At 38.5% G+C, this 18142-nt stretch overlaps 1 protein-coding gene across 1 annotated transcript; it reads right to left on the minus strand.

Moving 5' to 3' along the window:
- Positions 1-5140: 5140 nt before the first annotated feature.
- SPIN3 (spindlin family member 3) lies at positions 5141-10160 on the minus strand. The gene is made up of 2 exons (XM_084870046.1): positions 9923-10160; positions 5141-9725 (listed from the first exon to the last, which is right to left on the minus strand). Exon 2 carries the CDS (start codon positions 9526-9528, stop codon positions 8752-8754), a length of 777 nt encoding a protein of 258 aa, XP_084726172.1. The 5' UTR covers positions 9529-9725; positions 9923-10160; the 3' UTR covers positions 5141-8751.
- Between the last annotated feature and the right edge of the window lie 7982 nt (positions 10161-18142).

Raw genomic sequence — 18142 nt, forward strand, 5'->3', positions numbered from 1 at the left:
ATGAGCAGGACAGCACAGTCTATTCCGATAAGGATCTTGAAACTGGTCAAGTGATGGTCTCATGTGCGTCATCTTGTCTTCAACATCCTGGTTCTATGATTAAAGGTCAGAAAATCTCCTGGAACTGGGATGACTAAAATTGGAGTCTGTATCTTTTGAAGTTAGTTCCTAGGATTTTTATACAAACATGCTGTTTATCTACAAGCTACGTGTTACAGTCAGCGTTTACAGTATTAACATCTAAAGAATGGTAGGTTATAATTCCCTACTGTTAGAATTTGAGGCTAAACACCATTTTTAGATGAGAAATGTGAAACCATGAGTGAACCCCTTTAAGTTAAAAAAGGATTCCACATATAGGTGAGATCATACAGTTTTTGTCTTTCTCTGTGTGACATTTCAATTAGCATAATGTCCTCAAGGTTCATTCATGTCGCAAATGGCAAGATTTCATTCTTTTTGTGGCTAAATAATATTCTGTTGTATGTGTATAATATATAAACATCTTATTTACCTATCGTGCACACTTAGGTTGTTTCTATATCGTTGGTATTGTAAATAACCTAAATAATGCTAAATAAATGAAAAAGAATACTAACATGACCATTTGGGTACATACATTTTTCAAGTTAGTGTTTTCATTTTCTTTTGATAAATACACAGAACTGGAATCGCTGGATTATATGATAGTATCATTTTTTATTTTTTGAGGAACTTTCATAGTGTTTTCTATAGTGGCTGAACCAATTTACATTCCAACCAATAATTCTTAAGGGTTATCTTTTTCCCACATCCTAACCAGCACTTATTAGTTCTTGTCTTTTTTATAATAGCCATTCTAATAGATAGGAGGAGCTGTCTCTTTGTGGTTTTGATTTGCATTCCCCTAATGGTTAGTGATATTGATCATCTTTTCTTGCACCTATTGGCCATCTGCTTGTCTTCTTTGGGGAAAAAAATGTCTATTCAGATCTCTGTCTATTTCTTTGTCAGGAACAAGATAAGGATGCTCACTTTTACAACTAGTATTCATCATAGTACTGGAAGTCCTTGCCATAGCAATCAGATAAGAAAAAGAAATAAAAGGCATCCAAATATGAAAAAGAAGTAAAACTGGCCTATTTGCAGATGACACAATACTTTATATAGAAAATCCTAAAGAATACACCAAAAATAACCGAATTAATAAAAGAAATCAGCAAAATAGCAGTATACACAATTAATATACAGAAATTGGTCATGTTCCTGTATACTAATAATGAAGAATCAGAACAAAACAATCCCATTCACAATTGCATAAAAAAATGCCTAGGAATAAACTTACTTAAGGAGGTAAAAGGCCTCTACTCTGAAAACTCTAAAACACTGAAGAAAGAAATTGAAGACACAAATAAATGGAAGGATACACCATGCTCTTAGATAGGAGGGGTTAATATCGTTAATGTTAAAGTGGTCATAGTACCCAAAGTAATTTACAGATTCAATGCAATTCCTATCAAAATACCAATATCATTCTTCTCAGAACTAAAACAAATTAATACTGAAATTTATATGGAACCAGAAAAGACCCCAAATAGCTAAAGCAATCTTGAGAAAAAGAACAGAGTTGGAGATATCATGCTCCCTGATCTCAAACTATACCATAAAGTTATAATAATCAAAACAGTATGGTGCTGGCACAAAAATAGACACATAGATCAATGGAACAAAACACAGCACACATATATAAACCCTCACTTATATCTTTCAACATTTTGAGCATGCTATTCCATTCTTTCTTGAACTGTAGAGTTTCAGCTGAGTTATCCAGTGATTGTCTATTAGGGGTTCCTTTGTAGATTATATTTCTTTCCCTGCCAGTCTTTAACAGTATTTCTTTTTTCTTTTTTCTTTTTAACAACATCTCAAATTTATTCTATTACAGTTTTAGAAGTCAGCAGACACAACTGAGTCAACAAGACTGCATTCCTTCTGATGGCACTAGGAGATAATTTGTTTCCTTGCCTTTTCTAACTTTTAGAAGCCACTTGCATTCCTGGGCTTACGGCCACTTCTTCTATCTTCAAAGCCAGCAGCGCAACATCTTCAAATCTCTCACTCTTGTTTCACCGTCACTCTCTTCCTCTCTCTGACTCTACTTCCATCATCAAATCTCCTTTTCTGACTGATCTTCCTACCTTGTGATTACATTGGCCCCATCTGAATAATCCAGAACAATCTTCCCATTTTAAGATAGCTAATAACACCGGTAAAGTCTCTTTTGCCATCTAAGATACCATCACCACAGGGTTTGGGAATTGGGACATGGATATATTGGGGAGGGTGGGGGCATTATTCTGCCAAACATAGTACCTGTGCTCTATATCTCCTTATGTATTATGAACTTCAGTAATACTTTTCTTTATTATTTATTTTAAATTAAATTTAGAGGTAACATTGGTTAATAGCAATATATAATTTTCAGATACACAGCAGTATAATTTGATACCTTTATACTCCATAGCATGTTGACCAGCATAAGCCTAGTTTCCTTCTTTACCATATTTTTTATTTATTGTTGACACTATTACAGATGTCCCTCATTCCCCCGCCCCCTTTAGCCACCTCCACCCAGCCCCTACACTCCCTCCTTCTGGACATCAACACACTGCTGTCTGTGTCTATATATTTTATAATTTTTAGCAATTCACCCTCCTCCACCCCTTCTCTCTGGTAACCACCATTATGTTGTCAGCAGCTATGAGTTTTTGTTTGCTTTGTTAGTTTTTGTTACTTTTTTGCTTTTAACTCCACATATGAGTGAAAACATATATTTTTTGTCCCTTTCCACCTGTCTTGTTTCACTTAGCATAATAATCTCAAGATCCATCCATATCGTCACAAGTGGCTTAATTTCCTAGACCAGTGTTTTCCAATCAGTATTGATGATGATGTTAAGAATCACCTGGGATGTCTAGTAATAGTAGAGCTGTTTCAGGTTTCCCCACTTGCCTACCAAGATATTTGATTTATTGAATCGAAGGTGAGGCTAGCAATTTATACTTTAGGAAGTACCCCAGATAAATTTATTATCAGGTAAGTTAAGGAAATAATGATTCTGTCCTCACACAATTGCCACCTACAACTGAGTGATTCTCAACGTGGGGGTCCAAGGACCAGCAGCATCAGTCTCCTGTAAGAACTTTTTAGAAATGTATATCCTTGGACCCCACCCTAGACCTGCTGAGTCACAATATCTGTTGGTGGGCCCCAGCCATCTGTACTTTAACAAGTTCTCCAGGTGATTCTAATATGTGCTAAAGTTTGAGGACCATTATATTTGTAATAACTTTTAAAAATTTATTTTAGAGAGGAAGGGAGAGGGAGAGAGATAGAACCATCAATGATGAGAGAGAATCATTGATCAGCTGCCTCCTGCACACCCCCTATTGGAGATGGAGCCCACAACCTGGGCATGTGCCCTTGACTAGAATTAGACCCAGGGCCCTCCTGTCCGCAGGCCGATGTTCTATCCACTAAGCCAAATCAGCTAGGGCAAGAACTATTATATTAAACAAAGTCCAATTCTAGCCAACAACAGTTTAACCCCAGAACTTCCAGGCACAAGATATAAGGTGAAGTAGTCTGGTAAAGCTCTCTATCTCCCAGAAAATATATTCACCAAAGATATGTCTCCAAGGGAGACCCTTTTAGAGAACCAAAAGAGGCTGGCTGACCAGAAGACTTACTTTACTTCCAGGGCAGGGAGTACTTGTCTAACAGGTTATGATATTCTTTTAACCAGAAACTATTTTTTTCTACTTCCTCCTTTTTAAAAATGGTAGCTTTCCCCTGGTTATTTCTTCCCAATTGCATATTGGGTATGTTGGGGTGAAGGGGTAGTTTATAATTTAACTGCAGGTGATGAGACTGCTAGGATGATGGATCTGAAGATGGTTGCCTATCAACTAGAGATCTAAATGCTAAAATGCAGTAACTGGATAAGACTAGGTTTTTCCCCTTTGAAAACATAAATTCACTATATGTAGGTGTGGACATTTTTTCAAAGTAGATACGTGGGAAGAAAGGTGTTCCTGTACGCTTGCTACCCAAAATGAGAAGCAATAGTAGACATTTGTGATTGGTTCATGGCATTCACTCCTCATGCCCTTGATTTACAGGGAATCCATTTGGTTCTTGGGAGATACATCTTAGGATTCGGGAATAGAACACATGCCCTGGCTAAGCCATTCAGTGCATTGCATTTAATCCACAAGACGTCAGTGACTGATCCAGATATGTGACCTAAGCCATTTCAGAATGCATCGCAGCACACAGGTTATTTATTTTCGTCTAGACTGGAACTGTGGTAGCTTGGAACTGCTGGTCCAATTTTGCTACCATGAGGAAAGGAAAACTGAGTGAAATTAACATATAGAGTAGGGAAAACACTAAATAATCACACACTGAGCCTGAGCCTCAATCAAACGATGCCTGAAGCCCATCTAACCTCTGGATTATTTTAATTACATGAGTTAATGATGTTTGGTAACTGTTTAAACCTGTTTAAAATAGGTTTTCTGTTACATGCAGTAAATCATTCTATTAGAAAAGGCAAATAAAAACTCATACATTTGCATATGACAGTATATGTGAGTGCAAGTTGAAATAAAAAAAATATTGTTCATTTTTGGGTTACTTATTATATTACCTTAACTTTTTCCCACAGCTTCAATTTATAGTTGAGTTTCCCTTGAACTTACCTCAACAAAAATATGCAGGCCTCTCTCAAGGAGTTCCTGCTACAGAATCCATCATGTTCACATACATTTCACTTTCTACTAGGTAGAAAAATTTGCCAGGCAGAAATGGTGGGTTTGCAGGTATGTGTAAGTTTTCATTAAACCAGATTCAGGTTTGAATTAGTCACACCTCCCTTTTCCTCTAGATTTTAAATCAACTAAAAAATACACACAGGTCACCAGCAGGTCACAGTTCCATTCCCAGTCAGGGTGCATGCCCGGGTTGTGGGTTCAATCCCTAGTGGGAGGGCATGCAGGAGGCAGCCAATCAATGATTCTCTCTCATCATTGATGTTTCTCTCTCTCCCTCTCCCTTCCTCTCTGTAATAAGTAATAAAAAATACTCACAGGCATCAAAGTGGGATTAAATATCAGCTTTAATATATTGTTAAGTGAAAAAGCAAAATTCAGAACAGCATGTATAATATGCCACCATTAGTATAAAAAACTGATATACACACATACATACATAATATGCTTGTACATACATGGATTATCTCTGCAAGCATACATAGTAACTGGTAACAGTGGTTATCTTTGAAAAGTGGGACTGAGGAACTGAGGAAAGAGTGAGAAGGGGGAAAGAAAATTGGTTTTTACTTTATAACATTTAGTACCATTGCATTTTTACCAGAAACAGGTGTTTTTCTCCAAAAACAATTTATATATTAACATTTCTAAAAGAAAAAAAATCAATACCAGCTTTATTACTGATAGATCTGGACTGGAGAACATGCTTTGGACCTGAACCTGAAATGTAGTTCTACCCCAAGTCGAAAGTAGATATTTATTCAGCCATGTAGTGAAGGGCTACCTTCTTTCCCATACCTTGCTGTGAGAAAATGAGCTGAAGAGCCAAGAGAGGACTAGGCTGCTTATCCATAATAACCCTTTTTCTCAATTTTACCAAGTTATTCCCCCTCCCAGAAGGAAGACTGAATGAGGGGCAAGTGGAGGTGGGTAGAAGTTTTCTTTCAAATACTTGTGAGAGTCCTTTATTATTATTATTATTTTTCTTGGGTCAGGAACATGGAGAGAGACATAAGAAGATGACATCATATCCATGGACATTTTTGTTCTCTAAGCCATAGTGGTCAACACCCAAGACTATGGCTGTCCCCTGTGGGGAAGACCAACATTATCTTAGGAAAATCCTGCTTCCATCTGTGGAAGACTGGTGAGCAGTTCTGTGTTTGACCCTAGAAGGCTCTGAAATAAGTCAGAATAGAGCAGTAATTAAAATTAATTCCAAGGCTACATTATACCCCAGGCTGAAAATTCACTCACCATTTTATCGCTAATTTATAATTATGTCCAACCACATTATATGATTTAGTTTACAAAGATTACACAATGAACCCCAAAGATAGCATATTAAAATACTCCAAAAATTAGAATATCAACTACATAATGAAAATGCCTTAATTTGAACTATATAAAACCCACTCTAATGATTAAACTCCAAGGGAGAAATGAATGCTCCTAATTAAATTTCTATTTTAAAGTCCAAAGGAATTAAAGTCCAAAATGTTGCCTTTCACATTTTCTTGTTTTTCTCATTTCAGCCATACGGATCCCACAGAGATGTCTGGATAGATGTATGGTTCGTTCAGCAGCCACAGCCTGCGCTGTCTTCATCTTGATTAGGTATAGTTCCTTCAGGACGTTAGAAGCTGAATTAATCTAACAAATGCATGTTATATATTTTTAAGAGTCCACAGTATCAATAGGTCAAAAGATGACCACAGGCCTCGCCGGCGTTGCTCAGGGGTTGAGCGTCGATCTATGAACCAGAAGGTCACGGTTCTATTCCCATTCAGGGCACATGCCCAGGTTGGGGGCTCGACCCCCCAGTGTGGGGCGTGCAGGAGGCAGCCAATCAATGATTCTCTCTCATCATTGATGTTTCTATCTCTCTCTCTTTTACCTCTCTGAAATCAATAAGAACATATTTTTAAAAAGATGACCACAGTATCATCTTCACACCCCAAAATTAGAAAGCACATTAATTCCCAGTCACTGGAAGCAAACTTATATTACCAGGACTTAATACATAGGACAGAGAAAACATGGGAGAAAAGAGAGTTTTCTTGGTTTCATCCTCAGCAGGATGCTAGTCTGTCTGTGCTAGCAGTCCAGAATCCATGACCTGTGAACTTAAACTAACTTGGAAGATATTTCCCAAGTGTTTGATTGTATTGCCACACGTCCCAGCCCCATATTTGCAGAAGTCCAAGGCCTGTCTGTTACTGTTAATGGAGCTTGTACAGATACCCGGTGTGAAAATGTTGGCTTTTGCCGGGTGCTTCTCTCCAAAACCTTACTTATTTTTAACCCTTTCCCCTAGGCTTTGATTAGCCTTTACCAGTGCCTTCAATAATGGAAGGTACAGTACCCATCCCAATACTTAGTTTTGTGCCACAGTAAGGCTCACCCTTTTGTGCATATGAGTATCTTAGGACCAGACAACAAACAGGATAAAATTGAAAAACAAAACACTAATAAGTACCCATTAGATTTCTATCTACCAATGCCAGCATTACACTCTTGAAACATCATTAAGCTTATTGATCATCTGGCACTGATTCTAATCTATATGTCCCATAGTTCTTGGACAACATAAAAGGTGAGCCCACCAGTTTATATGAGGAAGTCTTTCATAGTTCTAGCAAGTGTCTTGCTCACCTCATATGCTGGGACTCAAAAGTTCCCTAAGAATCAAATCTAGCCGAAGCCGGTTTGGCTCAGTGGTAGAGCGTCAGTCTGCGGACTGAAAGGTCCCAGTTTCGAGTCCGGTCAAGGGCATGTACATTGGTTGTGGGCACATCCCCAGGAGGGGGCGTGCAAGAGGCAGCTGGTCGATGTTTCTCTCTCATCGACGTTTCTGGCTCTCTATCCCTCTCTCCTCCTCTCTGTAAAAAATCAATAAAATATATATATATTTTTTAAAAAGAATCAAATCTAAAACTTAATCTAAACATTCTGAGTCTCGGTATAGGAAAGAAATCCGTATCTCAGCCTGATTCCAGGTTTTTGCTCTTTTCATTTTGAGGTCCTGGACAGACTTGACAACACTTGATAAACTCAGGCTATACCGTGTGACTGAGAACTCTAGCTAAATCCTGGCTTAATGCTCCATTGGGTTGGCAAAGACTATTTGTGCTAAAGTCTGCCTGTAGGGCCTGCATTTGTTAAAACCCACTCCAAGTCTGCAGGTCCTACCCAGAGTTATTGCAGACAACAGAGGTTCTAATACCATTGATGAAAAACCTTGATTTCTCCACTTGGGAGTTCAGTTCCCAAATGCTTGCCCTCTTATTAATTTCAAAAGGTTTCTCAGCCTATACTTATATGCTAAAATGAAAAGTAATTACCCTCTTGATTTTGCAACAAGTTGAGCAATAGATGCAAGAACCAGAAAGGGAGCAATATGTTAGTCTTACTCTCAGTACAGACAGAATTGAAAATGCAACTTGGACAGGAGACCAAAATGGCTTCCCACTCTTCCTCAAAATTACACTTTGAAGCTACCTGGACGGAAGAGTTAAGGTTGCAAAGAAACTTACCCAGCCAGTCATACTTAACATCTCCGGAAGCTTCATAGTTCAATGAGTAGAGAGAGTCCGAGTGTCCAAAAGAATGAGGCAACAGGTGTTCACCTATATTTAAACTATTAACACCAGCAAAGACAGAAGTAGGGGCCAATGGCTGTCAGACTTTACCCTTCTCACCAATTAGATCAATCAATCACTGTCCTGTGGGAAGGAACCTGTAAAAAAAAAAGATGGAGAGAAGAGCAAAAGCTTTCCTTCCCAAAATGTCTGAGTTTCAGCTCCTTTTTCTTTGGCCAGGCAAAAAGCATGCAGAAAGCGAGAAGATGGTTCTTACAAATTGGAAAGCAATCAAAGACGTGGTGTGTGCACAGATTTTACAAACAGTCTCACATATCTGGCAGATTCCAAGATGACATCTAGGTTGTTTTTACCAAATCGTAGACATAGATATGGAAATCATCGTCAAACTTGATGAAGTACACAGAGGGTTTGGCTTCTACCTGATGGATGACCATGCCAGTTCGCTTGGAGCCATCGTCTTTGGCATATTCCACCTGTTTACCTACCAGGCTGTCTATGACTTCTCCCGGCTCCCTCTCTGCAGGAGAAGAATCATTGGCCTCTGGAAGGATGCGCAGGTCACCGTCTTTATAATCATCTAAGAGCTGGTACATATAGAGAACAGGATCCTTCTCATAGGTAATGTAAAACCATGTTTTCATGACAGGTGCCTGAGCCAAGACCATCCCCCTCCATTCATTTTTGGAACCTTCCTCTGTCTCAAAAATATGTTCCACTGCTTTGCCAATCAGAATCTCTGTTAAGTGTGAATCACTGATTGTAGATGATGCAATTCTATTAGGAAAGACTTCCAGTGATGACACTCTTTCATCTTTATGCAGCTCCAGTCCATAAACACAGTCAAAGCCATCATATTTGATAAGATACAGAGAGGGGTTTACAGGTACCTGATCCAGAACGGTTCCCTTCCACTGTACCAGCGGCTCGTCTCCGTCTTTCCATCCGTGCCGAATTCTGCAGCCCACGATGTTCCTCGGAGGCTGGGAGGGGGGTCTGCTCCGGTGCTTCTTGTGTGCCGCCTTCCTCTTCATCACGGAAACCGGCACACCAGCATGCCTGGAGCCTGTTCTGGACCGCTGCTCTGCAGCCGCCTTTGCGAACGGCGGCTTCATGCCTGAGAGAAGCACAGTTGCAAGGCAGGCCAAGAAAGGAGACTGAGAAAAAATCAATTCAAAGTATGACACGCTGAGCTTTGTCTCCTAATTAGTGCACTCCGTGCACCCACGCCTAAGTTCCTCCCGAAGGCTGCAAATCAAGGTATCCTGGCGTGTGCCTGCAGTAACCTTCCTCCCAGGCAGGCTCGTTCCAGCTACGCAAGAGAGAGAGAGAGAGAGAGAGAGAGAGAGAGAGAGAGAGAGAGAGAGAGAGAGAGAGAGAGAGAGAGAGTTGCCGTTAGGGTCAAAGAAATAGGGGGCACCCTCTATTCCTCCCACCGGGCTTCCAACATCGTGCCAAGTGGCACAGACTCCCCAGAGCCTCACGTGCCCAAATCAGGCACTTTGCTACCTTCGCTGCGTGCCTGGAGGGGAAAGATGATCAGCAGGCGCCAAGAAGGGAGCTCGCTGAAGCTGGTGGAGGAGGAGGATCCTCAGACGAAGTGCGTGGCAGGCAGGCGAGGAGGATGGCGGCTGTGTCTTCAGCACGGAGCTCAGGGGCCCCGCTGCGTCCCAGTCGGCAGCAGAGGCCCCTATGCCACTTCGGGATCCCACCAGCCGCTGTTACTGCTGCAGCAGTCTCCTCCCTCTGTATCTCAGCTTCCTGCCAGGAGAGTGGCCTCCCCTTCCTGCCAAACAACGTGTGCCCTCCTCCCCCAACTCTCACGCCCACCTCTGCCCGGAGCTTGGGAAGCGCTTCTTGGTTCCTTCCTGGACCTGCCTCTTTCCAAATCAGGAGCAGCCCCCGCTCACATCCCCCCCTCCCCCCAGCGTCTCTTTCTGCAGTTCAGAGCCCCTGGGCTCCCTGCTCCCACACTACCTTAGCCCAACCTCGGTGCCCCTGCCCCATCTGCTTTCCATCTTCTAGGAATTCGCCCTTTCCTTTACCCCGTGCCTTTCTGGAGTTATTCTTTATGTACAGAAACCTGCCCTTCCTGTCATTTAAAGGGATTTGTGGTAAAAAGAGAGAAATGCATTAGTGCTCAGTCTGCCATCTTGACCCAATCTCTAGGTAATTTTAACTCTCTGGTCCTTCCCAGACTTTACTTCTTGAGGGTAATTTTTTTTTTCTTTTCTCTTTCTCTCCCCTTTTCATCAACTGCTAAAGAAATGTATGCACAATGCGGGCAGAACTCAGAAAATTGACGCGGAGAAAGTCAAGTGTAAGCTCACCTCCCATTCCCCCCACCTCAGAGCAAAATATGAACATTTTATGTTGCCTTTTCAATAAGCACTTGCAAAACTGGAATAATTTTGCATATGCATTTTCATGGTATACTCTTTTCCATATAGAATATAGATATAGGATATCAGTTTATTAGATATTGTCTTATGCATTTCTGTAGTACCTTCATTAAAATCGACATAAGGATATTTTCATAATTTAACCATTCTCTCCAATCAGATGTTTAGTTTCATAAGCAAAAGCTTATAAATGATGCTTGCACATGAATTATTAATCTGTTCTTTTTTATTGTTTAAGGTATTACATATGTTTCATTTCCCCCCCACAATTGACCACCCCAGCCACTCCCACCCCCCAGGACAAGTCCCCACCACCCCAGTGTCTATGTCCACTGGTTATGCTAATATGCATGCATACAAGTCCTTTGGTTGCTCTCTTACCCGCCCCACTCCCCTGTCTTCTCTCTGAGGTTGCACGGTCTGTTCAGTGTTACCTTGTCTCTGTCTCTATTTTTGTTTGTTAAATTATCTTGATAATTTTATCGCACATATGAGTGAGATCATGTGATATTTATCTTTCTCTGACTGGCTTATTTCACTTAGCATAATGCTCTCCGGTTCATCCATGCTGTTGCAAATGGTAAGAGGTGCTTTTTTACAGCAGCGTAATATTCCATTGTGTAGATGTAGCACAGTTTTTTAATCCACTCATCTGCAGATGGGCACCTAGGCTGTTTCCAAATTCTAGCTATTGTAAATTGTGCTGCTATGAACATAGGAGTGCATATGTCCTTTCTGATTGGTGTTTCTAGATTCTTGGGGTATATTACTAGGAGTAGGATTACTGGGTCAAATGGGAGTTCCTGAAGAGACTGTCTTCACTCCATTATATGCTTTTGCCTCTTTTGTCAAATATTAATTGAGCACAATTGGGTCTATTTCTGGGTTCTCTGTTATGTTCCATTGATCTATATGTCTGTTCTTGTGCCAGTACCAGGCAGTTTTGAGAACAGTGGCTTTGTAATATAGCTTGATATCTGGTATTGTGATCCCTCCAACTTTGTTCTTCTTTCTCAGGATTGCTGTGGCTATTTGGGGTCTTTTTTTTATTCCAGATGAATTTTTGGCGAGTTTGTTCTAGGTCTGTGAAATATGCCATTGATATTCTAATGAAGATTACATTGAAACTATAAATTGCTTTGGATTGTATGGACATTTTAATTATGTTGATTCTACCAATGAACGCTGTATGTTCTTCCATTTGTTTATTTCTTCCTCTATCTCTTTTTTCAATGTCCTGCTGTTTTCTGAGTACAGGTCTTTTACCTCCTAAGTTAAGTTTATTCCTAGGTATCTTAATTTTTTTTGGTGCAAGGGTAAATGGGATTTTTTTTTTTCATTTCTCCTTCTGTGAGTTCATTATTGGTGTATAAAAAAGCCATAAATTTCTGGGTGTTAATTTTTTATCCTGCTACATTGCCGAATTCATTTATTAAGTCTAGCTGGGTTTTTTTGTTGTTTGTTTTTTTTTATGAAGTGTTTGGGGTTTTCTATGTACAATATCATGTCATCTGCAAATAATGACAGTTTTACTTCTTCTTTTCCAATCTGGATTCCTTTTATTTCTTCTTCTTGTCTGATCACTATGGCAAGCACTTCCAGCACTATGTTGAACAGGTGTGGTGAAAGTGAGCATCCTTGCCTTGTTCCTATTCTTAGGGGAAATGGTTTTAGTTTTTGCCCATTGAGTATGATGTTGGCTGTGAGTTTATCATATATACCTTTTATTATGTTGAGGTGTTATCCCTCTATTCCCACTTTGCTGAGTGTTTTTATCAAGAAAGGGTGTTGCATTTTGTCAAACGCTTTTTCTGCATCCATTGATATGATTATGTGATTTTTGTCTCTCAGTTTGTTTATGTGATGTATCACATTTATTGATTTGTGGATATTGTACCATCATTGCATACCTGGAATAAATCACACTTGGTCATGGTGTATGATCTTTCTAATGTAAACTGTTCTTTTGAAAGGAATAATCTAACAGAAACCTATAATCAAAACAATTACTATAATTATAATGGGAATTTAGTATTTTGACACTGTGAGTTTATAAATCTATGGGAAACACCATTTTTTTCCCATTACAGCCATCTTAGTGAGCATGAAGTAGTATCTGATTGTGGTTTTAATTTTTGTTTCCCCGATGACTAGTAATGATGACCATCTTTTCATGTTTGACATTTGAGTATCTTCTTTGGAGAACTGAAGTTATCTGTTCATTTTTAAATTGAAGTGTTTCTGTTGAAAAATCAGCTGAAAGCATTATGGGAGCTCTCTTGTATGTAACTTAATATCTTTCTCTTGCTGCTTTTAAGATTCTCTCTTTGTCTTTAACCTTTGCCATTTTTAATTACGATGTGTCTTGATATGGGCCTTTTTAGGTTTATCTTGATAGGGACTCTTTTTGGTTCCTCAACTTGTGTGACATTTTCCTTCATCAGGTTAAGTTTTCAGCCATTATTTCTGCGAACAGGTTCTCAATCCCTTGTTCACTCTCTTCTCCTTCTGGTATCTCCTTATGATATAGACATTGTTACACTTGATGTTGTCCAGAAGTCCCTTAGACTTTACTCATTTAAATAAGTATTTCTCTTTGTTATTCTGCTTTGGTGCTTAATGTTATCTTGTCCTCTAAATGGCTGATTTGATCCACTGCTTTATCTAACCTGCTGTTGATTCCTTTTAGAGTTCCTTTATGTTTGGTGTATTATTTCCAGAGATTTTTAGTTTAAGTGAGAGGAACTGGTAGGAAAGGAGCTACTCCATCTTGGCCATAACTGGAAGTCCCTCAGTACCATTAACACACTTACTTTAGGGTATCAGGCCAGGATCCAAAGGCTGCAGATTCCACTAATGTACTTCTAAGACATGATAATTTGCTCTGTGCTGATGATCATGAGGTAAAAGGCACAAATATATTGCTTGGTATAATATAAAGTTGACCAAAATATCAAGAAAGTACTTTGCATTTTTTATACGCTATAAAAATGGCCATTACCTGAGTAAGTGATTCTACCATTAAGACCTATAACAAAGAAATAATTGGAGGTGCAATAGTGAATGTAGAGGGCATTTATTTTTTAAAACTACTGTAATATTCAATATAAATCCCCAGTGATATGCTAATGGTTATTGGATGACATGAGAAACACTTAAAATACAATATGTTAATCATTAGTACATATAACCTGTAATAGAACACAGAAACAGCACATAACACATATTTTCCTGTGATCCCAATGTTGTAGAAATATTGAATATGTATTTACACACGTGTGTTTAGTATATATGTGTATATATTTTTGGTACAGTGTTTTATTTCTTTTGAATATGAAAGTAGTCCATGATCATGGTAAAATGTGAGAAGTGCAATAGAGGTATGTATTGAAAATTTGCCTGATATAAATATTCAGCAAGGTGTCCTTACCATGCAGCAAAATGATTATATCAATTGAAATGATTTTGGAGACAAACCACAGAAACCCAACTCAAAGTAGATTATGTAATAAATACAATTATTTTCTCATGTAATGGAGTGTCCCAAGTTTGGTCAGGACATGGTTTGATCAAAGCAATCATGCTTTTTCTCTGTTTTTCTCTTAACTCTTTTCTCTTCTATATGATCAGTCTGATTTCTCTTACACTTTACTTTGATGAAGAGGATGAGATTAATGCAAGAAATATTTTAATCAGAACACACCCAAAGAATGTAGAATGTAGTTTCTCCACACAGAAGAATAGAATAGATGTTTTGGAGAACACCATAGTACCAACTACACAGGGTTCTATAGTCTTTTGCTATTTTCTTTTACATTCCATTTATTGGTTTAGTAGGATTCCTTTCACTATGGGAAAGAGATAAGATTCATTTGGAAGCACATAAAAACAGGACAGAGATTCTGAAGATTTTAATGGCATTGTTGACATATTATTTAACAACTAGTAAAACAGAATTTCTAAGGAGCCATCAATTCTTCATTTTTCCAAGTAAAAGAACACTGGAAATAGGAAAGCTTTCTAATATGCTGTCCAAAGAGAATAAACTAAAAATTAGATACATTTGTAAAGCTATTTCTAAACATTTTAGCCTTCAAAGCCTTTTACAGTTAAGGCTTGACCTACTTTCCAAATTTCATCTCCAGTACCTCTCTTCAATTCATCATATTCTTTAGCCATATTCTACAAGTCATCATACCCAAAACAGAGCACATGATTCTAAGCATTAAGAGTTTTCCTGAAGCTAATATTTAAATAAAATAAAATAAGAAATCTAGTAGATTCACTGACCTTTCCACTTTCTTGCCTGTGGGAGAAGAAGAATGTATCAATGGCTCTTTTCTACTGTGATAGAAAATTTTACAAATACTTTCTTTAGGAACACAGAGATATCAATTAAAACATTGTTATAAGGGAAAGAAACTATCAAGTATGACAACCAATCAGAATTACATATTTCTATGTCAAGGAAACTGTCACCGGACGAAATTCAAACGTAGGCATTCTTTCACAATGCTTTATTCAAATTATACTTCCAAGGACAGATTTCTATTAAATGAGAACGGAACAAATTGATAACAGATATGAAAACTAACACAGGTTGCCATGTTGTGCAGGAAAAATAAATTTGGTATATTTGCAAATTTTTTTTAATATAACGTCTGATCAAATAAATGTATTTGAACTGGTTATGTTTCTAGAGAGCAATCTCTTTCCCTTAATACTGCAGAAGGAGGAAAGATCCCTTTTATTTAGTTTGAAATTTTTAATATATATTTTATTGATTTCAGAGAGGAAAGGAGAGAGATTGAACCATCAATGATGAGAGAAAATTTTAATGTAAATTATAAAGACTTGTATTTTAAAAGCCAGTCTTCAGAATTTAAGTGTTAGCAAAACTAAATAAATAAATAAATAAATAAATAAATAAATAAGATCTTCTAAAGCTAAGTGTTACTGGCAGAAATGGAGTTAAGGAGGAATAGAATTTTACTTAAAAATAAAATTAGAAGCTATATGCTATAGATATTAATTATCTCCAATATCCATACTTTGAATGCAATCCCTTCCACCCCTTTTCTGGCCTTGGAAACTTCTACTTTTTTTGTAATTCCAAATTAAATATTGTACCCTCTTTGAAGATTTTCAAGAATCTACAATGAATAATTAATTGCTCCTTTATCAAGCACCCATATATACCTATTTTAATCATACTACTATTTTTCTCTTTAATTATTTTTTTAAACATTTTATGAGCTACAGTCACAAAACTGGTAGAGCACATTCCCATGTATTCTTCACCTAGTTTTCCCTAATGTTAACATCTTACATAACTATAGCACAATTATTTTAAAAAGTAGAAAATTAACACCAGCACAACACTACTAACTGCAGCCCTTATTAGAATTTCACTCATTTTCCCACTAATATTTTTTTGTGTGTGTGTACCAGAATCTAATACAGGATACTGGTTGCATTTAGTAGTCAGGTTTCCTTAGTCTCCTTCACTCTGTAAGAGTTCCTCAATTTTTTCATAACCGTGACACTTTTGAAGCAAAAATAACCTTCAATTTGTTTTCTGATGTTTTCACTCAAGTAGATGGAGATAATGCATTTTTGGCAAGAATGCCACAGGAGAGTTATATCTTTGATTCATCACATTAGAAAGTGCATGACACTAATATGACATTATTGATTATAAATTTGATAACTTGGTTAATGTTTTCTCCATTGTAAATTTACATTTTTTCCCTTTGTAATTAACACATATCTTGGAGGAGATACTTTTCTAACCAGACAACCAAGGGGTCCAGGCTGCCTGTCACTACTTGAGCCAATTAAGCAGAGACAGGGTTGAATAATATGAATCATATAAGTGTTTATTCCAATACTGCTGGCAGTATGGGAGAGCAGCAGGTCATCCACAAAAACCTGCTCTGCCCCCACATAAGCCAGCTACTTATATTGGGTGGAAGGGAAAAGATTATGTGGAAAAGTAAGCATTACAGACAGGCAAGGTGTAATGGTTACAGACAATAGGGCTGGGGGTGCAAAGGGTGGGCACCTCTGGGACTAGAATGTTTCAACCACAAGGTTGTAAATCTTTCCGTAACGATAGGCAGCTCTCAGAAAGGGAGGATGGACTGCATTCCGATGTTAGCTCCCACAGGGACACTGGCACCTGTTCCTCTAGGCCTTTTCCTGAAATCATACAACCCAATCTCTCTCTGTATGACTCCAGTTTGCCCTGTGCCATTGTCGTTCTGCCAGAGCTCAGGACCAGTGCACTCTAAGATTTTTTACCTTGGCCCTTTAAGGGTGCCTGGCAATGATAAAATTATTTTCTTTGTGGAAATGTTTTGAAGACTGAATGATTTAATACGTGTAAAGAATCTAGAATAGTTCTAGCACATAGAAAACACTATGAACTTATAGATATTACATAAGTAAAATGGCTTCAATAAAGTAGCAGTCTCCCATCTCACTCTGATGAATAACATCCCTGGCACTGGTGTTCCGGGCTGGGGAACCCAGCATAGGGCTGAGACCCCTTTCTCCTAAGGTAGGGCCTCTACTGCTGAGACATCTCTCCAGAATTTCAGCTGCTGCACGTGGATGTGGGGCCAGCCCTGTTCATATCTCCATCCTTCTTACCAGTCTTGAAATGGCTGCTTCTTAGTTATAAGACTTCTTCAACCAGTCTTTAGTTGGTTATTCAGGTTGATTGCTCTATAATTTACATGTAATGCCCATTTGGTCTTAGGAGAAGGTGAGTATAACTTCACATACTCTGCCAAGTGTGTCTGGATTCTTTCACTTAGCACAATTTTTTAAAACATATTTTATTGATTTTCTACAGAAAGGAAGGGAGAGGAACAGAGAGCCAGAAACATCGATGAGGGAGAAACATTGATCAGCTGCCTCCTGCACACCCCCTACTGGGGATATGCCCGTAACCAAGATACATGCCCTTGACCAGAATTGAACCTGGGACCCTTCAGTCCGCAGGCCAACACTCTATCCACTGAGCCAAACCGGTTTTGGCAATTAGCACAATTTTTAATGGTTCATGTTGCAATATGGATCAGAACTTCATTCCATTTTCTGACTAATATTCCATTCTGTGTATATATTATATGTCTTAGTCCATTCTGCTGGTATGAATACATACCTTACGTGCAGGCGCACCATTTCTCTCCACTAATACCAGCAGCGAATATTTTAGCAGCCAATGGCCACGTCATTAGTCTTGTACTGACTTGTTTGGTGTGCGCAACAGGAAATATCTCCCTTTGGAAAACAAAAAAAATAGGTTTATTTGTGTTCC

Source organism: Pipistrellus hanaki (assembly GCF_964339955.1).
Source record: "Pipistrellus hanaki genome assembly, chromosome: X".
NCBI lineage: Eukaryota > Metazoa > Chordata > Mammalia > Chiroptera > Vespertilionidae > Pipistrellus > Pipistrellus hanaki.